We start from the raw sequence: 27,271 nt of genomic DNA, 5'->3' as shown, positions 1-27,271 counted from the left end.
TGGGAATTCATAGACACTGTTGTGGTGAGTACTAGACTTCCTGAAACATGAGGAAAGGGGATTACGGTAACTCCAGCTGCATTGCACATAACTTATTTCACCTTCATATCACAACAGATGAGGAAACTGAAGATCGAAAAAGTGAAGTGACTTACCCAAAGTTATTCAGCTAGCACAGCAGGAAGCTGAAATCAGCTGTTTGACTCTAGAAGTCATGTTGTTTCAAAGACACTAAGTAACACTGAATGCCAGGCAAAAAGTATGTACTCAGTTAAGTAACAATTGAAGGAAATAATATTTCAAAGAGAAAATGATATTTAATTTGGTCTCTTGAGACCAGACAACCTATGGACAGAACAAAGGAAAACAAGGAGAGAGGAACTTGAACATAAAGATTTAGGGTAATACAGTTAGAGGGAAAAGCTGTCTGGGAAATACTAAATAATCTGCTTGGCTGGAGCTTAGGGTGTTGAAGGAGCACATTGGGAGACAAGGTCTATAAGGGCCAGAATATAATTGAAGAATTTGGGCTTTATCATGAGACAGTGTTGAACATTAAGCAATAGAGTATTATGATAAAAATACTGCTTTATGGGGCTGGGGTTGTGGCTCAGGGGCAGAGCACTTACTTAGTGTGAGGCACTGGGTTTGATCCTCAGCACCACATGTAAATAAATAAAAAAGGTACATCAACAACTAAAAAATATTTTAAAAAAGAATACTGCTTTGGTAAAGTCACTTGGAGTGCCAAGGAAATATATGGAGTACCAAAAAATATATATTTGTTGCACTAATCTCAGTCTATTCTCACTGACACCTGAAAGGTTGATGTTAAATCCTGCCCTGACTTAAGAGTTCACCCAAGAACCACTAGTTGGCAGCAGTGTGCCAATTAATGGATGAGCCAGGTCCCCAACTGGTAATTTCTCCAGCGGATCATTCCTTGGGCCGTGACTAGGTGTGATCACCTGGTGGAAAACAGTAGTAGTGGGAGGGCAACATGTACAGAGGGGATCTTAAAGACCCAGTGGGAATGGAGAATGTGGAGGTCAGAGGCTAGAATGGCTGATGGCTGGAGGATATGGGAGTGGAGAGGGGGCAGTCGTGAGAGATGGATTATGAGTGGCCTTGAGTTCCCAGATTCAGAAAGCTGGACGTCGTGAGGGAAATGGGGACCCAGAAAGGTGTATAAGTAGATGAGAGACATAACTAATTTTCATTTTAGAAAGATCACTAAAATTGTAATGTGGAGAACGAGGGGAAAGAGGAAGCAGAGAGAAGAGTAGAGGCTGTTGTGGTGATCCTGAGAAAGAGGATGAATGGTCCACACTATGGCCAGTATCTCAATAGACATAGGTGTCAGATTTGAAGGGGATTTAAGAAATAAAAATCACAGAACGAGAAAGAAGTCATTTAGAATGCAGTTTTTGAAAAAAGAGGATAAACATTCTTTATTAGTAAATACACCTTCTCAATTGGGTTTTCTGCCTAAAACAGCGCTGGAAGGACTAAGATTATGAAAGTTCTTTTAAATCTCTAGTCCATTCATTCAACAATCTCGACCAGATTCTGTATTGGAAACAAATCCTATACTTTGAGGAAAGGGCTTTGATGCAGGGGAGACAGGACGCCGAGGAGAGGACACTTGGAGTCTAGGATCTCAGATTAAAACATCAAACGAAACTAAGGACCGGTGGGGAAAGGAAGGGGATCAGGGAGCAGCTCCGTTACCTATTGACCCTCTAGAAGTCACCTGATGCATGACAGGTATCCATGTGAGCGCCACTCCCCAGGACTTGCGGCGCTAAATAGCCACGTCCCTCCCGGCCAGAGTAAACCGAGCACCTCCAGAAGCCCTGCTTAGGCTGGGCTAGTCTGTAGCAGACGCGCCCGCGAGCCCGCCGCTCACCGCCCCACCGCGACTCCGATTGGTGGAGACTCCTCCTGGCCCCGCCCCTCGGCGAGTTGACAGGAATAGGCTAAGGGAGTCGGTGCGCCACGGAAGGTCCGGCAGCGAGCAACGCCCCGGGGTTTGGGGAAGGTGGACCCTGGCCCCACCTTGTTCACACACCGGGGCAGGTTTGCAGTCCCCTGAGGGAGGGCGTCGGGTTGCGGAAGCGGCACCTCCCGGAGCATTCTGGGCCGCCGCGGGGGGCTAGCTGGGCCCTCTGCGCCTGCGCGTCGCCTCGCTTTGAGGAATCGCGGCGCTCTGGAGCGTTGATTGCGGTCTCTTGCAGAAGGGAACTGGGGAGGCGATTTTCGCATCTTTTCACACCCAGGTCTGGATCCCTGGGACTGGGAAGGCCTGATTCTACTGAACTTCGCGGTCCACGGACGCGAGGGGAGCGGGGCGAGCCCCTAGCGCCAACTGTTTTACGGTATTTACTCCCTGCCGCCCTCCTCCCGCCGGTCCTCACATCCCTTTAGATCCGGCGGGAACAGCCGGGTGAGTTGCGCGGAAGGATTAAGAACCCTGGTAGCCTGGTTCCTTGTCTCGCTTGCACTGCCCCTCTGGGGGCCTCACTCGTACATAAAGTTTAGGAGATCAGTCCTTCCAACAAGACCTTCTAAGAAGGGCTTGGGGACACAGGATAAAGCTTCCTGTCACCCGGCCCCAGCCCCTTTATCGGTTAACCACCTTCCCCCAGGCTCTAGCAAGCCACACCCTTTCTCAGCCTTGTTCCTCATTTGTGAGATGGGGATGGAAAGTCCTCATACATTTTCTTTACCTAATGGTGATACAGACACTTCCATTTACCAAGTACCTGTTTTTCCTTCTCACCCCCTCCTTAAAACCTCGTCATACCAGAGTGTTTATAGTTTTGCCCATATGCATTTATGAAGGAGAATTATCCTCAGATCTTGTCACCGAGTCTCTAGAGACAAATGTCCTTTGTGTTTTATTTCAGCTATTTTGTCTTTTGAATAATTCTACAGACCCAGAGAAACCCAGTCAGTGCTTCTTTCCAGGACAGGTGGAAGAAACTTGGATTTGTGATAAAGGGTGGAAGGGCACAGTGTCAACAGGAAAGGAACAGATGAATGCTCTTAAAATTCAGGGGTGAACGAGGAGGGTCAGAAGTCAGAGGAGGCAGTAGTATACAAACTGGAACCAGAGGGGACAATTCCAGAAGAAATAAGCTTGATGATTCACTGGGCTCACACACAAAAAAAGTGTTCACTTTGTTTGAAGGTGGGGCATGGGGAAGGGGTTCTGAAGTGTGATTGTTAAAAGCAAGGGTTTTAAACATATTTGCTATTAGACTTAAGGCACATAACTTCTGTGAGCCCATCACATGAAGATTCAGGCACCTACTTCACATTTAAGATAATTCATATCAAGCCTGAGCATCATGGTTGGCATAGAGCTATTATTATTTGAACTCCAGCTATCAAATATATGATGGGAATACCTTGAATACCAAGATAAAGAAATTGTATTTTCTTTGGGTAATAAAAGAGATCATACAGATTTTTGAGCAATTAAAGGCCACATTGCCCAGAGGTGCTTGGAAGGGATGGGCTCCTGAGCCAAAGTCCCAAGCCACTTCAGTGGTTGCAACTTTGCTTGTTTCTCTCATTCCCATCCAAACATCCCTATCCTCAATCCACAAGCATTTCAAAACCATGTTTCTAAAAACCAGCCATTTATATCTGTTTAGGTAAGTTACAGGAGTGTGTTGGTGTATTTACAAGTTGGTTTGTCCAGATATACTATAACTTAGTGTCTGTATTTAATATTGACAACCAAAAAAAAATATATAAATATCTTCCATCTATACACAGCAGGGCAGGAGTGTCCATGTTTTCTTCAGCAGTGAGTTTTCGGACTCCCATGGCCCTTCTTTCATGGTCATCATCTGGCCCTCAGTGCACAGGAGACTAGAATCTGGCAGCCCAGTTTGGCCTTCCCCTCTCCTCCCTGCACTCCAGTGCTCCCAACTGGTCTCAGGCAAGGAAAGATTAATTTGAGTGGTTGGGTAGGAAGAGATGGGAATAGGCAAATCCTAAAATGAAGCCCGATCCCTAAGGTGGAGAGATCCAGGTCTGCAGAAAGAGGTGGCCACAACCACCTCCTGGGGTTGAAGCCTCATAGTTCATAGTTCAATTAGTGTGTCCTTGATCATAGGTCCAGCCCTACAGATTAGCTTGGTGAAAAAGGCAAGTGTCTGGACAGGGCTTGGCCCCTACCTTCAGGCACTGAACCACTCAGGGTGAAGCCTGGGGTGTGGGGACAAAAGACTCTGGCTGATAAAAAAATAATAACAAAATCAGTAATAAAAAAAATTATAAAACCTGTTGCTTGTCTGAATAGATTTAAGCAACAGTCTTGCTTTCGTTAAAATCCTGGAGCCATTAAAGTCCTGAATATTCTGCTGGACATCGTTGCTGGCTGAAGAAAGGAGCCCCAGACCCGGCTTGACTGAGATCTGTCAGTTTGGAAGTCTTGTCCAGTTATCTGTGCTCCAGAGAGATTCTTGGGGCTGTTGGGAACAGGCCGGGCTGGGGGCGTGGAGCACCTCACACTTGGGAATCAGCCCCTAGAGGGTGGAACAGCTCCTCAGGTGTCTTGTCACTTTGGCTGGCTCCCCCCTGCCGGAAGCCAGAGGCAATCTCATCGAAGGTCCGGCCTTTAGTCTCGGGAACTTTGAAGTAGGTGAAGATGAAGAACAGAATCAGGAGCACAGTGAAGATGATGAAGACGTAGGGACCACACAGTTGCTGGAAGATACAAAGACATGTTAGAAGTCATGACCCTATATTCCTGGCTGCAGGACTTTAGATAGTCACTTTACCTCTAGGTTTCTGATCTGATAAAGGAAACATATCCATGTACCACTCAGGAATGCTGTAATAATTAAATGAGATTGCTTATACCTGGCATGGGACAGGCTCTATGAATATGATTCAGTGCTAAGGAAAGAACCTAGAATTGTTCATAGCCAGGTAACCTGGACTTCTGAGCCCAAGTTTCTTTCTCAGCATGATTCCTGATTAAAATATTGAGAGAGCACTTTGCACATGAGGTCATACATGTAGGTGATAAAATGATGAGGATTGAGCAATGGGGGTTCTCACCTCCACGTACTGGAAGCACATGCCCACAATGAAATTTGAGGTCCAATTGGAGAAGCCAGCGACAGCAAATGCAGCTGGGCGTGGACCCTGGCTGAAGAGTTCAGCCACGATGAACCATGGGATTGGGCCAGGGCCCACTTCAAAGAAGGCCACAAAGCCAAAAATGGCCACGATGCTCAGATAGGACATCCAGGGCAGCTGCTCCTGTTAAGGAAGTTGGGGAATGGGGGTGGTGGTGGAGAGGTTAGACTGGGTTGTAATGACTCCTTAGAGGAAATCAGCTCCAAGGGCCCCGGCTCTGGGCTGGAAGGCAGGAGACCTGGGGTGCTGATTCTGGATATACCATATGACATGGGTACCCTGTGTTGGGTCTTGGTTTGTAAACATTATAATGCTGCATATAATCATTCTTTTTTAGGAGGTCATGATAGAAAAATTAAAAGACTTTGGTTCAGATCTTAGATCTGTTGTTCATCATCCCCTCAACAATCATTGGACTTCCCCAAGTTTAGCTGTACGAGTGTAATGCACAGGGGTTGACAAATGAGTGTTTGTGCATGTGAGTGCCTGGTATAGGTAATCACAGAGGTTAGTCTCAGGCTTGGGGCCTGCACACCTGAGGTGAATGCCTAGCTTCATCATTGATCTGACATGGGACTTAGATTTCCTTACCCATGAAGTGGGAATTCAGGTTGAGCATCCCTAATCTGAAACCTGAAATTCAAAGTGCTCCAAATCAATATTTTTGAGCACTGCTGACATGATATCACAAATGGAAAATTCCACACCTGACCTCATATTTGACTAATCAAAGTCAAAATGTAAGCACACTCAAAGTATTGTATAAAGTTGACTATAAGATGCAGATGAAAAATGAATTTCATGTTTCCATTTGGGTACCATCCCTAAGACAGCTCAATCTGTATATGTACATATTCAAAAATCCAAAAATATCTGAAATCCAGAACACTTCTGGTATGGGCATTTCAGATAAGAGATACTCAGCCTGTAATGGCTGAACTGCATCTCTGAGTAGTGTGAACTGTGCGAGACAGGTATGTTTCTACATCTCTGGTGGGGAGGGTAATATTTTTAGGGTATTTGTGAAGATGAATTGAGTCTACATGTGAAAGCTTTGAAAGGTTCAATACGGGGCAGGCAAGGCATTTCACTGGGGAGATGAGAGCTTGGGGTCTGAGGCCAGAGGTGCTGTGTTGAGAAACTCAAGCAAGAAGAAGAAAGTTCAAGACCCGATGTGAGTGGGATAAAAGGAGACAACCTCAAGAGCCAGAAGATCAGGCCCTGGCCCAGGGAGCAGAACCAGGGAGAGTTTAGTCCCACGTAGCCTGTCAGGCTGGGGCTGACACAGGCACTTTGGGATCTAAGCCTAGATGGATTTCCCATATCCCCAGCCACTTTACCCTCCAGAACATGGCCACTTACCAGCAGGGCCAGGGCGATGGTCATGAGCACAGCACAGCCTGCCATGCCAGCCAGGCCTATGAGGTGCAGGGTCCGCCGGCCAGCTCGCTCCACCACAAACAGCTGTGGGCAGAGAGAGTGTGAGTGTCACCCTTGCCTGGTGTCTCTCACAGCTCACTACCCAGAATTTAGTCAATAGTGGGGAAAGCCACATGGCACTGCACAGACCGCGGGGGTGGGGAGAGGGCTGGGGGAGACAGCACCTCCTCCTTCCTAGGGCTCTATTTGGGACCAGATAAGAGGGTGAGGGCAAAGAGCTAACTCTGGAGCCCAATAGCAGTACAAGGTGGCCCTAGCGACCAGACAGCTGAGCATCCTGGCTGTGACCTTTGGAGAGCATCCATGTCAGCTTATCAGTAATGAACCTCACAAGATGTTGAGGATGAAATGAGAGAACGCTTAGGGAGCACATGACACATGCCTGGCTCCCAGCAAATGCTGTCAGTTCTATCATGGGCCCCTGAGGCTCTGAGCTGTACCCTGGCTGCAGACCAACAACAAGCAAAGACTCACCGATACGACAGTGAAGGCTGTATTGACAATGCCCGAGCCGATGGTGGCATACACAGGCTGCTGCACTCCTGCCTTCTCGAAGATGCTTGTAGAGTAGTAGAACACCTGCCAGGCAGAGAGATTGTTGGGTTTTGGCTAGGTGCTGTGGCCCTTCCCTTGCCTCTGTACCAGTAGATGCAGGATAAAGGGTGAGTAAGGAATGAAGGGGACAAATACTACTGCTCAGAGGACACTGCACCAGTAACTTTAAGGCTTTTGGCTCTAAAGGGAAGCTTCTTGGGCAGATGCTTGCTTATTATTTTGTTTGACTTAATTCATAGCACACACTTGAGCCTGGGGCTTGGCTGGAGCCACAGGAAGGGGGTGGGTGGGGGTACTCACAGCATTGATGCCTGACAGCTGCTGGGACAGCTGCAGCACCACGGCAATGAGGATAGGCTGACGGTAGGCGGGAGAGCGGAACAACTCCAGGATGGTGACCTTCTTCTCCCGCATCATCTGCCGACTCTCCTCCTTCATCTCCTGCAGGTCACGGGTCACATCAGCTGTTCCGCGCAGCTTCTTCAGCACTAGTGGGACGAGAGAAGGTGGGGTGGCTCAGAATGGGGGCAAAGGCTAGGGCTCATGGGGCAGGGAGGAGGGCAGGGCCCGGCCCGTACCACTCTTGGCCCGATTCTCCTCGTTGCGGTTGATGAGCAGGAAGCGGGGGCTCTCGGGGCAGAAGGGCAGCAGGATGCACTGCGTCAGGGCTGGGATGAAGATGATGCTCAGCAGTAAGGGCCACAGTTCCTCGTTGCCCAAGATGGAGTCCAGGCCGAACACCTGGGGGAAGCCGGGGCTGTGAGCGCCCCTGTCCTGGCCCCTATTCCCATGCCAACCCACCACAGTGGCCTTCCCTGCTTGGTATCAGCCACTGCTTTAAGGAAAGAACTCCAGTTATGGAGGCTCTGCCACTAATGTGAGGCCTGACCTCCACTGAACATTAATTTCCTCATTTGTAAGGTGGGGAAAGTAGGACACAATACCACATTACTGGGAGGACAAATGACAATGCTATAAATGTGTCTGGCATAAAATATGGGGGGGTGCTACTCTCTCATGGGCAGACTCTGGGGATGGACAGAGAAGCTTTTTGATGAGAGGTACAGTATGCACAAGGGCCTGCCAGCTTGGAGGCATGAGAGATCCCACATGTTAAACAGTGGGGTCCCCTGTGGTTGGAGGCTGAGTGAGAAGAATGAGAAGCCGGAGGGAATGCTCCTTGGTTAGGAAGGCCCATGGGAGGTTTGCAAGTGGCAGTGTGTTCTCTGGGAACTGTGTACCATGAGGTTGTCCTTTGCAGGGCTCTAGAAGGCTGGGTGGAGGTCTAGTTGAAGCCTGGCTGGACTCAGACCTGAGGACCACTAAAGCCATGGATGGGGGCAGTGCTAGGCAGGCAGACCCGGCCCTGACTTACCTGAGCAATGAGGATGCCAACAACGATGCCCAGCTGGTGCAGGGTGCCCAGGGCCCCACGAAGAGCTGTGGGTGACACCTCCCCCACGTACATGGGCACAAAGCCTGTGGTCAGGCCACAATACACACCGATGATGAAGCGGCCCAAGATAAGCATCTCAAAGGACTTGCCCAGTTTCGAGAAGCCCATGAGCACAGCAGACACAAAGGCCAGAAGGTTCATCATCAGCATCGAGTTCCTCCTGGGGGTGGGGTCACAGGTCAGGTGGGTCCCTGGATTCCCTGACACCCCAAGGGCTGGGCCATAGGTAAAACCCTAGAACAGGCAGAGAAGTCTCCCCCCACCCCTTCCTGCTAGGAGTCCCTGGACAGGAAGACATGGGCTCCCCCAAAGCAGGGCCAGGACCCTCTTACTCACCGGCCAAAGCGGTTAACAAACAGGCCCACAGAGAAGGAGCCAATCATGCCTCCAACAGAGAAGATGGCCACCGAGAGGGACCAGAGTGTGGTAAGTGTGGTGGGCAAGATGGGCTCCCCATAGCGGTGGATCCATGTCTGGTTGTAGAACTCCTCAATCACCTGCAGGAGAGAAGCAGCTTTGGTGGGTGGGTGAGGCCAGGGCCCACACTCCCCTAGCTCGGAGAACTCCATTTTACCACAGAATGCTGAAAGGCCCAGGGCCTAGTTTTGTTGCAAACTTACTGCATGTTCTTGAACCAAGTCCCTTCTTTTGGGGGTTTGGGAGGGGCTCAGTTTCCTTAGGCAAGAAACATGGGCTGGACTCCATCTCTGAGAGCCAGCTCTCACCCTTCCTCTAAGGCGTGGTTCCCAGTGCTCTGTGGTTTCACATGTTCAACATGACTTGCTGGGGATGATGGCAAATGATAGTGGAGCAAGTTCAGGCACAGAGCAGAGACACACAGGGAGAAAATGCTTCTTCTCACATGTCTCTTCTCTTCTGCTCTTGGTGCCCTAGGGCCCCAGCTCCTGCCCTGGGGCCTCTCTCCAACCTCCTGCTAGGGAGGAAGCACAGCTAGACAGACAGGTTCTACCATTCTGGTGGCCCTGTGGGAAGTGCACGCTCACTGAATTTGCATTTAGGGCCTGGCATGACCAACTTATATGACTCTTCAGATGTGCTCACAAAACTGACACTGTCACATTCTGCCTTCCAAGTCCAGCTCCTTTGGGGTTGGACTGTGAGCGCTAGCCTAAAGAACCCATGGCCTCTTCCCCTCTCCAGGTGCTCTGCTGGGAGGTTTAGGGAAAGGATATGACAGGGAAACGGTTCCAGGAACTGGAGACACTTGTCCTTTTACAGGCCTTCCCACAAGCCCTATCCCCACCCCTGGCAGAGTAGATGTGGCTGGCACAGGCAGCCCTAGTTCTGAGCACGCTCACCATGCTCTCGGGCAACACCGACCCACATCTAGTGCACAAGTAGCCAGGCTCACGCCCAACTAATAAGAGCTTCCTGTGCACACAGCCCATAACATATACACTTAAACTCATCTAATCTGAGGATTCCTTGCTTTAACCTGTCACAAACCTGCATGCCCCTCCTTCCCTTGCAGCTTGTAGCTCACATTCAATCTCAAGTTAACCTAGCCTGACATCCTCCCCAGCTGTGTACCACAGACCCTTCATTCTCTGTCGTCTCTGCTTGTGGTCCTCCCTATCCCTCTCAAGCCATAGAGGAAGAGGAGGTGGTGGGTAGCTACTCTTGCCAAAGGGGAAATGGAGAGAGCCCTGGAATGCTCACTAACCATCTTCATCCCTGCACTGCTGCCAGGACTTGTCAAGTCTAGAGACATTCAGTAGAGGGGGTTGGCATAACTGGGAGGGGAGGGCAGTCCTAAGGATCTACTTATCTATTCCAGGGAAGCCAGACAGTGCAGTGATTAGGAACATGGGCTCTGAATCGGAACACAACCAAATTCAGATCTCAGCTCCAGTCTTTATTTCCAATATGACTGTGGGCAAGTTATTTCATCTGAGTTCCAATTGTCTCATCTCTAAACTGCAGATGTTAGCAATTCAATCACACATCACTTAACAACAGGGATACATTCTGAGAACTGTGTCATTAGACAACTTCATTGCTGTGCAAACATCACAGAGTGCACTTAATGCAAGCTTATAGATGGTGCAGGCCTACCACTAGATGTGGCCTCCTGCTACAACAGAGGCATGGTGAACATGTGATGCAGGAGGTTGCTGCCAGTGTCACACAGCAGTCGGTCTTACAGCAAACATTTTTTTAATAAGTAGAGGGAGTACTCTCTAAAATAACAATAGAAAATAGAATAAACACATAAACCAGTAACACAGTCATTTGCTATCATCATCATAACACAATATTACATACTATACTTAATTGTACATGCTGTGCTTTTTTACTACTTGATAGGTTTTTTATAGCACCACCACCAATTCTTCAGCTCCATTATAATCTTATGGGACCACCATTGTATATGTAGCCTATCACTGACCAAAACATCATTATGTGGTACATGACTATACCTACTTCATAGTACTATAGGGAAATAGTGAAATGCACTTATAGTCCTCTCACAAAGCCTGGCACTATCATCCCTAAAGTCATCCTACCACACACTGGTACTGGTCCCAAGCTGTGCAGACCTCCCACAAAGCCTAACTAAGCCTTTATGCCACAATTTGGAATCAAGGCTCCTGCTAGGGATCAATCCAGCCTCCCTGCCTACTGTCCTCTGCCCTTTACTCTACTCTCAAAGCACAGGTCACACCTTCACTCTTCATATGATTTCTCCGCCCTTCCCTGCCTTTGGATGCCTTACTCCTGCCTTTGAGATTCAACTCCAAGATTTCCTTGACTCCCAGGACTTTGTCCTCCCTGAGAACAGGGACCAAGAGCCAATGCCAGGGATACCTGTAGGTGAATACAGGAATCAATGAATAGAGGGTCTTAGGTTCTTCTCCTAGAAGCCCTTGATTCTGCTGGGGGGGCAGAGACAAGACAGATTTTAACAAAACACAAAGTGCTTGTGTTTTTCAAGGGACTAGCTGGGAACAGTAATGCTCCATTTAATATCAGAATTTGCAGAGAACAAGCTGTTCTAGATAAGGGAACTATACAGATAAATGACGCTCGCCCCTCCGTGGACCCAAACTTTCCTGACCCACCATCAGATTGGAAGTCTTTCTCCCTTCTGTCACTCTCACTGAATAACCAGACCTACCAACTGGGTTCAAGCACAGTGGTGTCCTTGGGTCTCTCTCAGGCATAAGGAAAGATGTTTGTCCCCGCCTGAAGGCTTTTCATTTCTGCAATCCAAAGGTCTCAGGGTCTTCTCCCACCCCTGTTTCACAGGCTGGTCTCACACAATTTTCTACACTCCTTCTAAAATTTGCCAATAAATCAGCTAATGGAAATTGAATTATGTGCAAATAAAGTAAATAAGGCCAGGTACTGTGGTACACATCTGTAATCCCAGCAATTTGATAAGCTGAAGCAGGAGGATCACAAGTTTGAGGCCAGTTTCTGCAACTTAGGGAGACCTCAAAATAGAACTGGGGATGTAGTTTAGTGGTAGAGTGCACCTTGGGCTCAATCCCCAGTACAAGAAAAGATTAACTAAGTACCGAGTAAGGACTTAACTATATCTACCTGAGCTAAAGGATGTGACACTGAGATCTCTAACTCTCTACTTGAGGTGGTGAGGCAGCAGGTAAGAGGACCACAGGTAAAGAGGTGTTCCAAGAGCCCCCATCCTAGGTTAAGTCTCCTTAACAGTCAGAGGTAACAAACCTTATCCCAAGCTAGCTCCTCCACACTCATCAGCCCCTCTGCTGCTCATACCGTTTTACTGGAATAAGCAAAGGGGAGCAGCCTGCTTCATTTACTTCAATCTTGCCCCCTGACTCATCTTCTCAGCCCCAAACCAGCAGTACTTCCTGGCCAGGCTGAGGCTGGGCAGGAGGCTTCTGCCTCTGAATGTGGAACTTGACATTTCTGGAAAGAAGCTGCCTTGGGTTTCCATTCCTGCTGCTGGTTTGAAGGCTTTGTGTCCCCTCCTCCTGTGGGGAGCCATATGGGGCTCCAAGCTGACAGTTGGCCAGGAAAGGCAGGGGATACCTGGAGAATCACAAGACTTCTACATGGGTAAAAGTACTGGGGTCACCTTTGCCAGTCATCCCCTCAGCATCCCTCCTAGAAGTGTCTGGTACCCCTCGGGGAAGAAGATCCTATTGCCTACTTCCCTAACAGGATCTCACAGAGCAGTCTCCCAATTCCCTGAGCAGCCTCTTCAACCCTGGCTCATGTTGAGGCAAGACCCAGCATCAGCCAGCTCCAGAGGCTCTCACCTTATGTGCCCATCACAAGCCTGCTTGTCACAAGTCTTGATCCTACTACTGCCACCATATCCAGCCGTCTCCAGGTCCTACTGATTCTGCCTCCTGATTAGTCTTATTTCTCTACCCATACAGCACCTGCCCTACGTCTCACTTGGATTCTGCTTCTGACTCTTCCATCCCTCAAGGCCAGATCCCATTTCCCACAATTCATTATTCATCAGCATGGCAGTCAGAGCCCTACAGGACAACTGTATCAGCCCTTCATTCCTCCTCTGCTCTCTTCCCAGCCCATTCACACCCTTTCTACCCTGCTTCGGAAGCTGGGTAAGTGGATGCATGCTGGGCAGAAATGGAAGGTCCTGGTTAGGTTGAGAGGGGACTGACATGGCATTGGTCTGTTGAGAGGCTATGAGAGATCTCTGTGCTAGCCCTTCACTGAGCACAAAGGTCAAAGAGAGCTGAGGGCAGCCAGCTCAGTGCAGCCAAGGGCCCTGGGATGGGGTAGTGTCCAGGCAATGGCTATTTCTCACTCAGCTGCTGTCCTGGGCGGGGGAGGGAGGCCCATGTATTCCTATGGGCATCTTTGGAATCCCTGCTGCCACCCTCCACCAGGCCCAAGCAACCACGGGTAGGAACCATCTTCTGTCTCAACTACAGAGGAAGTTCTCACTTCCTCTCCCTGTCTGGAAGGTGTCCGTAGAGGAGCATGAGGCGGAGTGTGCCATTTGGCACATGGCACGAGCTGTCACTTTGGCTGTCTTAGAGAGAGGCCACCACCTACAGAGGAGCAGGAGGGACAGGGTTTCTGGTTTTGTATAGCCAGGAGACAAATCACTACCCTAATCATACACAGACCTGAGGGAACGAGGGGCCTGCTTCGGGGACCCCAGCAGGCCGTAGCCCCAGAGGGCAAAGGCCCTGATTTTCTAGGCTTCTGAGAATGAGACCTATGGCAGTGGAATTCCTGTCTGTGGACAGGAAAACTGTATACGTCAAAGTGATCTAGAGCAGGGACTGGCCACATTTCATGTAAAAGATCAGGTTGGGTCTGTGAACCACATATGAACCCTGTTTTTCTTCCAACCCTTTAAAAATGTGAACCCATTCTTAACTTATGAGCCATATACAAACAGGCTGCTGGCTGGACTTGGCCTGCCTGCTGACCCCTGATCTAGGATTCTAGACTATTGCCAAGAGATTCATTTGGGAACCTCCAACTGGTCTTACCATCCTCCTCCAGATACTCCTCTAACCTAGGAGGGCTGGGTCTTCTACCTCACCCCCAACAGGGCTCCCTCTTACTCTCCTTCCTCTTTTCTAGTTGTTACTATGGAGATGAAGGGGTTAAATAGCCAGCAGGCTGTCAGCTCTGGTTAGAAGGAGGAAAGGGCCAGTTTGTCCAGTTCAGTCCTCCAGCCTGGCCTTGACCCCTGTTCCCAGCTTTTTGCTCCCTCTTAGTAGGGGCTGGCCCTAGCATTTCCCCTCCCCCTAGCTCTCAGCTCAGAGTATATGGCTCCATAGTAACTCAGACACACCCCAGAGTCAGCTGGGAGTTCAGAGCCACATGTTCCAGGTGGGGCTGGACAGATGGGTAGCTCAAACTGGTCCCCTGGGGCCTCTCTCTAGGGTCTGGGGAAGAAAGAGGCTCAAGTTGAAGCTAGAAGCTGGGCCCAAACCCACAACAGAGATTGGACCACCTAGGCTGCTTCTCTGGAAAAGCAAGACATGGCCTGCCTCCAAATCAAGGCCAGACCTTTGCTCTGGCTGTAGTGACCTCTCATTGGTCCATGGCCTCCAGGGTCTTCCTCACAAATGCAGGATCTTAATTTCACTTTGATAGCCCCATCTAAAGCCCTGCTCAGCCCTCAGGATGAAGTGTCACTGCCACCCACACTATGACTCATATGCCTGCCCTTCCTCTGGTAGACACGGCAGCTCCCCCACACAACCTGGATACCCCAATACTCTGTGCTTTCACTTGAGCTTCTTTTGCTTACACTTAATCAGCTCTTGGCCAATGTGGATACTTCTCTGGAAAGCCTCCCCGAGGGCCACCCCTCCTTCCCAACTGCAGTGCTTCTCAAATGAGGGTGATTCTGCCCCTTCCGAAGACACCTGTCCAAGTCCAGGTCCACTTTGGCTGTCACACTAGTTATTGACAGTGATAGAGGCCAGGGATGCTGCTAAACATCCTAACAGTGCCCAGGACAGCCCCCACCCCAACACCAAAGGATTGCCCATTAGAAAGAGGCAACAGTGCTGAGGTTGAGAAACCCTGCTCTAGGGCCAAGCACCCTCTCTGCTCCAACTTTCCATCTCTGTCCATATGCAGCTAACTACAAGGTTCCGTGTGCTCACTCTAGGCTTAGCTTCAACACAGAGGGTCTGGTCTGATTTACCTGTTGCTGCGGCCCAGCATAGGAATAGAGGGAGACAGGGTGATTACTAACTGCTAACAAGTCATGAGTCTGACTGAGGGACTTAAGATGATGGGGCTGTGACAGGGTGTGATGGTGTAAGAGATTGTGCAACTGAGTATGGGAAACAGTTGAGACGTCTGTACATGACTGGGCTTGACTCATCTCTGAGCTCAGAATATGAGGCCAGCTGAGTGCCAGCTGTAGGTATGTCCAACGGTGTTTAGGTGCCCAGCTCTGATCACGCCCAATTTCCATAGTGGTCAAGAACACAGACGGAAGCCAGACTCCATGGATTCAAATCCCAGCTCTGCCTTATTAGCTGTGTGTCCTTGGTTTAGGTGCTCAACATCTCTGTGCCCCTCTTTCTTTTATGGTAACTATTTAGTGGGGTTATTGTAAGGAACAACTGAATTACCATTTCTAAAGCACTTAGAACAACGTCCCACACTAGGTAAATAAGATGTAAGAGTTGTGGTGACAGGTGCAGGAAAAAGGAGACCCAGAATTCTGGATCTTTATATAGAACTTGGAACCCAGCTAAGCTGAGGGGGCAGTGGGCTCAGGTTGGGAGGCAGGTCTCACCCCCAGCCTGGTTCAATTCTCTCACTCACAAAGCGGGCTCAGCTCAGGCCATCTCACCTCTACGCATATCTCACCTTCCACTGTCAAACAAGGAGGTTTGATCTGTGAGCATCAGGCTCCTCCCAGCTATCACTCTGGGTTCTGAGAAGGCCTCCCCCCAGACACGCTTCACACTGTCCCTTGGTGAGGACCTGATGGTTTCTTTGTGGGCATTAGTCATCTCTGGGGTGAGCTGGCGACTGGGGAGGGGAAAGGCAATTCTTAGACCAGCTGTGGGGGGGTCAGGAGGACCTCCCTCTGTGGCTGGGCTCGCCTCTTCCACCTCCTTCCCCCTCCTTTAAGGAGATGGGACACATGGCAGGGATGTCACCTTTGCTCACAGGGTAGGGCAGGGAAAGGATGCAGTGAGGCCTGCTTCCACCTCTGGTTCAGTCCTTTGGTCTCCTGGGCCCTCCCCTAGACTTGGTTTCCTCAACTACAGGAGGAAGAAGATCATCAGCCCCACCTGCCTAACAGGGCTGCTGGGAGGAGGTAATTGAAGGGAAGGTGCTTTGTAAACATTTAAGATAGTATCATGATTAATTAGCCACTTCCAGAAGGAAGCCCTTTGGGCCTCTTTTATGGCAGAGAAGAAGCTTCTGGTAATGAGCAGCAGAACTGGCTTCCCCACAACTGGTGGGCAAAGTCTCCTGTCAAGAGTCACTGCCAATCCAATGATGTTTCCTAAGAAAAGTGTTTCTGGACAGAAGGGAAGTCCCATGCCATTGAGCAAGACCCCATCAGGGAGCAAGCACTTCATGCCATCGCATCTCTGCAGGTTTGCTGGTCCCTGGCCCTCCTTCTCTGGAAGTCAATGCACCTTCAAGGTCTAACTTGGCTGCAAATCCTTCATTCAGCCCTGCCTATTTTTCCCATCGTCCTCGCCCCAGCACAATTATTCCCTCCTATTTGCTTTCACAGCACCCTGAAGCCCTCTATTAATTATATAGTCAGCCCCCAGAATCTGTGAGTTTAACCAACTGAGGATCATAAACATTTGAAAAATAAAAATTGTTTTTGCACTTAACATGTATAACCCTTTCCTTTCATATCATCATTCCCTAAACAATCCGACTCCTCCATGCTACACACAGCATTTACATTGTATTAGGGTAAGTGACCTAGAGATGGTTTAAAGTACGTGGGAGGATTTGTGTAGGTTATCTGCAAATACAACGCCATTGTGTACATTTGGACTTGAACATTCAAAGATTTTGGAATCTGTAGGAGGTCCTGTACCAGTCTCCGTCACATGGATTCCTAGGGATGACTGTACTCTGGTTTTACGAGGGGTGGTGCCACCACTCTGCATGGGGAGTCCTCAGAGGGCAGAGACAGGGCCCGGCTCAGACCACATAAGACAGCCATGAGGTCCAGAATGTGCCCAGTGCCTTCACAGGTGTGTCCCTTCCTGCTGCCTAGGCCAGTATGGGGCACAGCACGGGCACTTGGTAAGCCATTCTGAATGACAGAGTTGGCAGAATTGAATCCCTGTATCTTCCTGGGACAGTGCCTTCAGGTCTACCAGGCCCAGTGGCCACTCTGCCTTGTTCTACACCTCGGCTCTGAGCTGTGCTTTGTTCCTTCCTCTTTCATCCTTCTATTCTCTCTTCACATGTTAAAATGATCACTTCTAATCTGTTCCTGTCAGAAAATGCCAGACCCTCTTATGAGAAGTTTGTAAAGTGCAAATGTAATCATTCCAAACACGTGTGTGCTTGCCAGAAAACACCGCTAGATTTCTGTATGTTCTCAAGGCTGGTTTCTGGAGTGACCTTTGGACCTGTGTCCCCAAATACTCCCATAAATGCAGTTTACAGCCTCAGCTGGGCCCTCTGTGCTGGTCACCTGTACTTCTATGGCACCCTGGTCAGCTATCCTGCACACTGCCTACCACAGTGCCAACCTTTAGCCAACTTCTGATTAGATAAGAAGCTTCAAGGATTAGAGAACTTCTTTCTAGATTTGGTCACATTTTCTTAGTCCCTTCTGGACAAATGCAGCCCCTTAGCTCCTGCTCTAACCCATCTGCCTCCTCAGGACCCCACCTCACTTCCTGATCTTCCCCCTTTCCTCATCTACTGGTTTCAAATTGAAACGAAAAAAATCCTAGCCTTATAATCCCTCCAGCTACACAGTCTCTTCTCCAGGCATCTGACAGCATTCCCTCACTTCATTCATCTACTCACATTGACCACGGGCAACTACTACCCCAGGCACAGTTCTAGGCACTAAGGACACAGCAGTGAACACAAAACACCCTGGTTCTTCAAGACCTCAAGTCTTCCCCTTTCGAGGCTCTTATCTCTGGGTTTTAGATATCACTTTTTATGCTTCTTCTGCTCCTCTCTTCTGTAACTGGGGATGTTCTCAGGGGTTTCACCCTGGGTTCCTTTTTTATTCTAGTCTCCCTGGGAGATCTTCCTACTCCCATTTGGACACCAGTGACCAACTCTCAACTCCTCTCCAGACTGCATCTAAGAACCGTGTGTCCCAGCACCTCCCACATTCCCCAGTGGTGTCCCACTGAACCTCAATTCCTGCACGTCCCATGACACCTACCGGCTGCTCCCCTGCCTTGCTCCTCTCTGATACCCGTGTCGCCTGAACTGATGACCCAGTCCTATCCATTCCTCCTCCGGAGGATGCCACAGCAGCCTTCCCACTAATGTCCCTGGCTCTGCTCTCACATTCTCAGATCCATCCCACCACTCCAGGAGGCTGAATCCGTTTCCTGAGATGCAGATGTGTTCCTGTCTACCCTCTTCCATGGGTCCCGACCATTCTCCCTCTGAAGTCCCTCCTACACGTGCCCAATCTAGCTGTGCCACACCATTCTGGTGGTTACTTGTTTTACAGATCAAACTCACCCACAAAGCCCACAGTTGTCCAGCCCCGGTTTACTCAAGAGGTCAGCACCTTTGGCTCCCCAATTTTCCCTCTCCTCCCATCCTCCTGGCGACTCAGCAAATTAAACACTTAACTAAATGCCGGTTCTCTCTCCTCTGGGTCTTTTCCTGTCTCCTCTGTAGACCTCCTGTCAACCCACCCCGTTCTGTTCCTGAGCACCTCTCCATCTTGACCTTGGAGTCCTAGTTCTGTCATTCACTCACTTTGTGACCACTGTCAAGACATCTCTCAATCCAGTTCCCAGCTTCAGCTATGCATCACAGTTAGGAAGCTTTTTACTCAGTACCCAAACAGCATCCCAGACCAATTAAACCAGAATCTGGGGGTGCCCAGGGGACCTCAATGTGCAACCAAGGTGGAGAGCTCTGCCTCCCTGCCTCTGCTTTCCACTGCCTTACAGACAGTTCCATCTAGAAGGATTTTAGAAGGGAGCCAGCTCAAAAGCACACACCTTGGCAGGAGCTGTGCAGAACACTTAGCAAAAACAGCACTTGGGATTGTTCCAGGCCGGGGCCCACAGTCGCCATGTCAGGCAAGCTTGGAAAAGTTCTGTCAGGACCGCTGCAGCTGAGCATGACTCAGCAGGCCTGGCCTTCCTGGTGACCTGCTCCCCAGCATTGGGCGTGGCCCCCACAGCCTCCCTGTCTGCCCTCTTGGAAGAAGCCCAGCTCTGATTCCACACACTGCCTGGTCCCCCAAACAGGCCCCCTGTCCTCAGGAGTCTGCCACCCTCATTTTCTAGTCTCACCCCTCTGGACAGTGAACGTGGTCCTGACTGGAAGACCAGGCAGGCACTCTCACTCCATCCTCTCGGTGAGGGTATGAATTTTTTAAATGACAGGGCAGTTGGTTACAGAGACAGCCTGAGGCTGTGGAAACAGCAGAGCTTGGCTTCTGACTCTACCATTCACTGGCTGTGTGACCTTGGGCCTGGTGGATATTTCATCAGCCTGGGCCTCGCTTTCCGGTCTATAAAGTGGAAATCACCACTCATCCTCATAAATATATGCAAAATACCCAGTACAGGAGGGACTCGGTTATAATCTCCTTTCCTGCCCAGACTTTCTTTTCCTTTTCCCCCTAAAGCAAGTTGGTGGGGCTAGAGATCACTGCCAGCATCCCTTCTAGTCTTGACATGTCAATGAACAAGTGAGGGCAGATCTGGGATGTGCTGTGGGGAGAAAGAAGTCAGACCTCCAACCCATGTGGTTCCCTAAGGCAAGACATGAATTTTTGCTTCGCCTGACGTGGGGTCTCCTGGGGGACGAAGCGGTTTCAACCTGGAATCAGATGCCTTAAAAGAGAGTGCACTAAGTGTGGATGGGGTGTGAGCACAGGCTGAGGGACCACCTAGTGGGGAGGTGTTGGATACCAACTCCGTCTCTGACTAGCTGGGTGACCCTGGGTAGGAGTCTCCTCTTGGGCCATTTTCCTCACCTGTGGGAGAAGGAGCGATGATGGTCTGTCTGCCTACCTGCCTGTCTCAAGTGAGATAAATACCAGGAAAGCCCTTGGTGGTCCGAGAATACCCTATGAACACAGCGTCATTACAACAAGGGCTGTTCTGATTATAATAAATGTCCATGTTGTGTGGGAAAATTGGTCAAGATGACCTATAAAGACCCCAGGATTCCATGGACCCTGAGATTCTAGAATCCTGGCTGGGGAGGCAGACAGGAGTCAATGCTCATGAGTGACACCCAGGTGGCAGTGTGAGTATGGGGCCAAGAACAAGGACAGTATAGCACTTACCTTCTGGGGGGCATTGATGACTCCAGTGTTGTAGCCAAACTGCAGGGATCCGAGTACTGCCCCTCCCACGGCCAGCATGAGACGGCCAGTCACCTTCTGCAGAGAGACAAAGCACACGGTTACAGGTGTGTCCAGGCCCACGATACTATAGGGCAAGGGCAAGGCCTAGGCTGGCAGGATCCCTTGTTCAGGTATCTTGCCCGACTCCTGGCACCACACCCATCCCTCTCCCAGGAAACTCGGACATTTCCTGACCTCGGGTGCCTAAACCAGCCCAGCAGACTTCTAGACCTTTTCCTGGGGAGAGAGAGGAATCAGGGTCTTCTCTCTCTGAAGCATGGTCTTGGTGACACAGGGAGGGGCTTTGGATTCTCTGAGGGTCTCTCCTGGTGGGGCCATGCTTGGAATCCAGGTAGCCCCAGACTTGATTGGGAGGCTCAGAACCAACTCTCCTATGCAAGCAGGTCCAAATTACATGAAAGGAACAGCAGAGATGGAGGAAGCACCCTGGATTTGGAGCCAAAGGATGCTGACCTCTGAGTCCCGCCCATCTGCCTATTTGCTCTGTGAATTCCAGCAGGCTAGGTCACCCTGCCCATTACTCCTCCTTCCCTCCATTTGCTTGTCTGCAAAATAGGTACAGACACACTTGTCAGCACTGGTCCTGCCCTGCCCTCCCCTTCCCACCTCTCAGTGAGCCCCGAGAAGGGAAGACGTGTTCAAGGGCCTGCTGCAGAGCCAGGGATGGAACCCAGGGCTCTGGAATCCCCATTTAGTACCCTTCACAGCAGCACCCCCAAACCAGCAGCTTCCCAGAGTTATTGGAACACAGACAACACACCAACCAGACGTGTATTTTGGCAAAGTACATGATGCAAGGTGAGTAAGTGTGTTGGGCAGCGAGTGTTTCTAAGGGGCAAAGGGCTGGAGGAGAAAAAGGCTGGTAGGCTCTGTTCCCTGGACACAGAAGGCAGAGGGAGGGGTAGAGGCCAGCAGGTGAAAGGGCCCTGCTTACACATAGGTGAGAGGCCAACCGAGGTGTCCACCTGGCTAAAGAAAGGTAGAGGACTCATTCTGCCTTTTAAAACAAGGAAACCAAGAAACATTAGGCAGACCCTTAACTGCTGGGAGAATGGAGTTGGGGAGCATGCCAAAGAAATGGCTGGCTCCCACCTGTCACCATGCCTACACCACCCAGGGCTGGCACTGCAGGTAGGGAAGGGAAGCTTGGCATCTTGGGCCACAGGATAGTCTGGAGAAAACTCCATGATAGTGGAGGATAGTCTCAGCCCAGCCATGGCCTTGCTGGGGGTCTCTGCACCATAGTTTCCCCACAGGAAGTCTCTGGGCTTCCTTCTTGCTTCAAGATCACCACAGATAACATGGGGCATAGCTGCTAAGCAGACAGGTTCCTAGTATTTTTTCTTTCATTCACTAGAAGCCTACAGGGCAAGGATTGCAAAAGCCACGGTTCTCATATAAGAGACTGAGAAAGAGGAAGGAGGCTTTACTGCCCAAGTGCACAGCTCGGAGCCCACAACACATCAGAACAGAGGCCTTCCTTCCACTGTCTGTCTCCCCTCCTTGGTTGACTTCTGACATGCAGGGAGCTTTCCTCCTGCCATGAGCCATCTCATTCCTTCTAAATCTTGTCTTTAATAGCCCAACTAAAAGGCAATTTCACACACAATCTCTGGCACTGTACCCCGAAGTCTATCTTCTCTCAACTTCCTAGGAAGCCTTTAGACTCAGGGCTGCCAGTTGAATGGGCAATGAGCATGTGACAAACCTTTGGTGGGACCCAGTCAAGATAAGGTTAAACTCAGGTCCTCAGGTGACCACTGGTATTGAAGAGGCTGTGATGAGGTGGTATCACTAGGATGACTCAACAGTGACTGGGTGTGATACTTATGGTAGGGAAGATATGTATTGTTCTACTGCAAATTGAAATGGAAATAAAACCAGCAATGCAAATCTGTGATTTAATGAGATGTGGCAGATTTGTGGCGTGGAATACACAAGAATAAAGCTCTTTATGTACTGTTTAGGACACTCTTCAAATGAAGTGTTAAAAAGCAGGCTTCAGAGAAGTGTTAGATGCTACCTTTTGTGTAAACAAACAAACAAAACCCACCAAAGTTGGTGGGGCTAGGGACTATTAATATTTACTTCAAAGAATGCACATGAAGGGTAACATTATGCCTCAGAGGACCCAGGTGGCCAGGGACTTGGTGAAAGGGAGACTTCAATTTATACCCTTTCGAACATTTTGAATTCTGAACCATGTGAATGGATTACCTATGCAAAGTAAGTTTTTTACATGCCCTATGATTTCTTATTATTTGGAACAAAGCAATTTAAATAGAAATACTAAAAGAAAAACAATGCAGATGAACCATGGTTCTGGCAAAAGTCATGCTGATGAAGCATAAATGAAAGACTCACAGCCTGCCTGAGGTACTTATTGTTATTACTATAGGCCTTGTTTTATTGAATCCCAGTTCTAATGTTCCAAGGGTCCTTGGGCTTCTGAAGTCACTCTAGGATCCCAGTGGAGCAGCTGCTCAATTGGCACTGCGGACTGGTGGGAGGCAAGGACAAACGCTCTGCAGGACTTTGTCATTGGCAGGTCAAGGTCAAACTCCACTTTAGAAAACCTGCCTACCAGGCCCTGGAGTATGGCCATATCCATCCAGGTAGGCTGCTGCATTAGAACTCACTAAAATACTCAGTGACCCGTGCTCCAGGTCCTGTGCTAGGACTGGGGCCTGGAATCAAACAGGCCCTCGTCCTGAGGTAAGGAAAGGGTCAGTAGGTCATTGGAGGGCCAGCGGGGAGACAGATGAAGACATGAGGCTAGTGTGTGGTCCAGGCTTTAACAGGGGTGGTATGAGGAACTGACAGAGCCCTGTAGGGAGAGACTTCTAATCAAAAGATGAGTTCCGAGGAGGTGACACTGCAGTTAGACCATGAAGGACAAGCAGAGTCTGCCAAGTAGGAAACAAAGGCAAGACTACATTCCTGGTAGACAGAACAGTATGTTCAGGGGGAGAAATGGGGGCCGATACAGCCAGATTAAGAAACAGATGCTTGGACTGGCAACATGTGAGTTGCAAGTGTGGAACGGGGTCCCTGTTTCTTGGTAGGCACACAGCACTGAGCCCAGTCACATACCCCTGCTCCCACCACACTCAGCTTAATCATGGCTGGACCTGGAATCAGGGGACTCTGGCTCAATTTCAGTGAACTACTTCTTACCCTGCCTCTGGACCTTGGATTTCTCACCTGGGAAATGGGAATAATGTTCCTTTCTTAAGGGGCTGCTATTGAATTCTGTATTGGTGCCATTGTGGAGCAGAGTGGAGTTCCTTCAGCAAGTGTTTTCTGAATTAGGGAAGGACAGGAAGTCATCTCAATCGGGCCACCACTGGCCCATGTGTCCCTGCTAGCCCATGACTAAAACTGAAGCGTAGAAATGAAGTCCATTTATTCAGCATGTATTTATTTGGGTGTCAAGCTCATATAATGGTGAGGACTTAGAGAGGGGATACAAACCCCACAACTGTGGCTTTCTTGTGGAAAACTTTTTTAGGGGTGGGGGGAGCAAGGCAGAACCCAGAGACTGAGACCCCCAGCATTCTCTGAGGACAGAGCTATCTTCTAGAATATTCCATGCTCTTTGAGACCTTTGTCCTTATTGTGCCCTCAATACCTATCTGCCATTGTGATTTAAGAATGGAACCTGGGTTTTTCATCTCTGCAACCAGAGTACCCTGGGTAGGGAATAGCAGAGAACAACTGTAAAACAGAAGATCCGCCACTTTATCAATTTAGTTTTGGGGCAAAACTATCTTTGTGTATCTGTTTTGCCAAAATGGTGCTCACTGTAACTCAGCCAACTTAACTGTTCATCAAATCCCTGTGAGTGCTGGAACTCAAGAGCTCTGAGAGGTGGAAACAGGCTAATGGCATCTGCCCAAATCCTCCACTCCAAGCCCACATGGCTGTAGAGAAGAGACCTTTGAAGGCAGAAAGAGTTCAAATCCTGACCGACCCCCCACCTCAGTTCACCAAATGCCTCAGCTCAGCCTCCAGCATACAGAAGGTTATCTCATGTCCCCACTCCTAATCCTCCCTGTTCTGATTCTGGGGGTCTGAGGCCCACCGAAAGCTCTCCCTCTCCCAGAAGTCACTGATGAGGTATTAGCTTCAAGAACCTCTCCTCCCACGCACTGGGAGGGTGGGTGGCCCTGGCCATGTTGCATAACTTGCTAAACTCACAGTGGCCTTTTGACCTCTGCCTGTAGTGCCCTTCCTGGGCATAGCAGCCTGGCCCCGGGCTTGCCCTACAGCAGGCTCTCAGTCAATATTGGCAGAGGGAGTGCACGAGGCACTGCCTGCTCAAGAGACAGGGTGTGCCCTAAGGGAGGCGGGTCCTAATCCAGCAACATCCAGACGTCACTCCACCTCATCCTCCCACAGCTTCCTGCAATTTCCCAAGGTGCAAGGAACATTGGACACCTGGCTTTCTAAGTACTTGGTTCACAACTCTAAGTGGGGTGGGAAGGGGTGTGGCAGGGGTTCACCTGATCCATGACAGCTCCCTTTTCATTTTCTGTACATTTCTTTTCTAAGATTCCATTTGAACAAAGTTCTGGGCATTAAAAAATAAAGAAGCCTAAGAAATTGCAGACTATTGTATCACCCTCACTTGATGGATGGGGAACCTAAGGTCTGGGGACAAGCTCCCAGGATACTCAGCAAACAAAAGCCAGGGCTAGGACTGGAGCTCTTAGTTTAGAGTTTCACCCTGTGACCCCTTCCAGCCCAAAGGCTTGTCAAGAAGAGAGATGGGCTAACCTCAGAAGCCTGACCTTCAGGTGACCTCAGGCACTGACTCCTCCTGAAACCATTGCCTTTGAGCCTTCTAGTGATGTTAGGACTTGCATGACTGAGCCTCTGGGCACCCCACAGTGGCCCTGAAGGCAGAAGGTGCCCATCAATCTCTAAAGCAGGGAGGGGAGGAGCCAGCAATGGCACACTGCCAGGGGCTGCTCATATCCTGATTGAACCACCATGAATATTCTTTGCTCTGTTCAGCAGGGGGATTGCTGTCCCCTCACAGAGAAAATGGGAGACTCTAAGAGGAAAAAGTATGCTAGGTGGACCTTCAAATTGGAGGGATCTCTGATGCCTGATTTTATGTCCTTCCTGCTTAGGTCCTCCCTGGACCCCCACCCTGCTTCCGGGTACTGGCCCCTGAAGGAAACAAGGTTTCTACCTGGCACTTGCTATGTAGGTCAAATTCCATTCCAGCCACTCTCTACGCCTTGTCCGTCTGAACCAAGACAGCCTCAGATCAACCTCGGGAAACTTTTGGCCACTTTGCTAGATTCTGTTCTAAGCCAAGTTTGATAAACTGTGGCCCCTGGGCCAAAATCAGCCTGCTAGCTAAGGTGGGGGATTGGATTTCTAAAACTGTGTGTGTATTGGGGGTGGGGAGCAACATTTTGTGGTAAGTGAAAATTTCAATTCAAATTTCAGACTATTAATAAAGTTTTATTGGAACATAGCCATACTCATTTGTGTATCTGCTGTTTGGAGTTATTTTTATGCTTTGATGGCACAGTTGAGTGGTTGAGGCGGACAGAGACTATCTGGCTCATAAAGCTGACAATATTTTTTTACTATCTGGCCCTTTGCAAAAAGTTTGTCAATCTCTGCTTTAAGCCCCAGGTCCCCTGAGGGGTTAGGAGCAAATCCAATGCATGAACTCAAAAAACAAAAGAACTATTGAAATCTTTTAGGCCTAAACACATTATCCTCCCTAAATAACTAAAAGGGTAAGTATCCTTAAATGCAAACAACTGGTTCCCTGTGCTGTATGCTTGAACCTTGGGTCTAGAATTGGACCCTGGAGAAGCTGACACTCCTGAAGAGGGTATACATTCAGCAGTGAGATGGGCACCAGTTCAACTAAGACAATATTAACTTGATAAGACTGGGCATTACAAATGTCATTGTCACTCTCAGAAAATAAGTTTAAGGCCCAGTTCCTCCGATTTGTGATTTAAAAAAAAATATTCTTTCCTCTAAGGCTTCAGTCCCCCATAAGAGAGGTTCTTCTAATTATATTATTAAGTAAAGATTATACCTGAATGCATGCTCCCAACACTATCCTCCTGGTCAGTGGGGACTAAGCAATAAATTAAATCAAATCCCTGACTATGGAACTTGATATTTTAGTTGAAGGCTAGGGCAGAAAATAAATACATGTAATATATCAGGTGGTGAGTGGTATGAAGAAAGTATGGGGATGCTATTTCTTAATCACGGTGGAACTTGCCTGTAATGGAATATTATGCAGCTGTTGGAAAAAATGCAACACATCTGTATGTACTTGCCATGAAAAGAGACCCAGGGTAGATTATTAAAAGGAAAAAAAAATCAAGGTATAACGTATAGAATGTAATTTTGTGTAAGGAATAAATAGTTACTGAACTTTTGTACCATGGTAACTATTATACGTACAGAGAGAAACACTGCAAACATTTCTCTAAGGCTTGGGTTGGTGAACTGGATGGGTGCCACACAGAACACGTAGAAAGTATGAAGCAATTACACAAACATCACACATATGAACACACATTTACACATTCACAAAGAGGTCTCTGCGCGTAAGCATCAAACGGTCACAACTT

At 49.1% G+C, this 27,271-nt stretch overlaps 1 protein-coding gene and 1 long non-coding RNA gene across 2 annotated transcripts in view; one reads left to right on the top strand and one right to left on the bottom strand.

The window, feature by feature from the left end:
• Positions 1 to 1,464: 1,464 nt before the first annotated feature.
• On the top strand, positions 1,465 to 25,928 carry LOC308657351. Its single transcript, XR_014023907.1, has 3 exons — positions 1,465 to 2,378; positions 13,000 to 13,191; positions 25,790 to 25,928. It is a non-coding gene; the product is annotated as an uncharacterized lncRNA (long non-coding RNA).
• SLC2A1 (solute carrier family 2 member 1) overlaps positions 3,681 to 27,271 on the bottom strand; it is a 30,017-nt gene continuing 6,426 nt past the window's right edge. Inside the window, exons 2-10 of the mRNA XM_081308950.1 lie at positions 20,571 to 20,666; positions 8,948 to 9,108; positions 8,531 to 8,771; positions 7,734 to 7,896; positions 7,456 to 7,643; positions 7,075 to 7,179; positions 6,523 to 6,624; positions 5,080 to 5,283; positions 3,681 to 4,722 (exon numbers count right to left, since the gene is read on the bottom strand). Of these exons, the coding sequence (XP_081165076.1) occupies positions 4,522 to 4,722; positions 5,080 to 5,283; positions 6,523 to 6,624; positions 7,075 to 7,179; positions 7,456 to 7,643; positions 7,734 to 7,896; positions 8,531 to 8,771; positions 8,948 to 9,108; positions 20,571 to 20,666 (1,461 nt within the window). The 3' untranslated portion in view covers positions 3,681 to 4,521. The remainder of the gene's footprint in view (positions 4,723 to 5,079; positions 5,284 to 6,522; positions 6,625 to 7,074; positions 7,180 to 7,455; positions 7,644 to 7,733; positions 7,897 to 8,530; positions 8,772 to 8,947; positions 9,109 to 20,570; positions 20,667 to 27,271) is intronic.

The sequence above is a fragment of the Spermophilus citellus genome, assembly GCF_964194105.1.
Source record: "Spermophilus citellus genome assembly, chromosome: 9".
Lineage (NCBI taxonomy): Eukaryota > Metazoa > Chordata > Mammalia > Rodentia > Sciuridae > Spermophilus > Spermophilus citellus.
The sequence above is the reverse complement of the archived record's forward strand: the minus strand, read 5'-3'. Positions and strand labels throughout refer to the sequence as shown.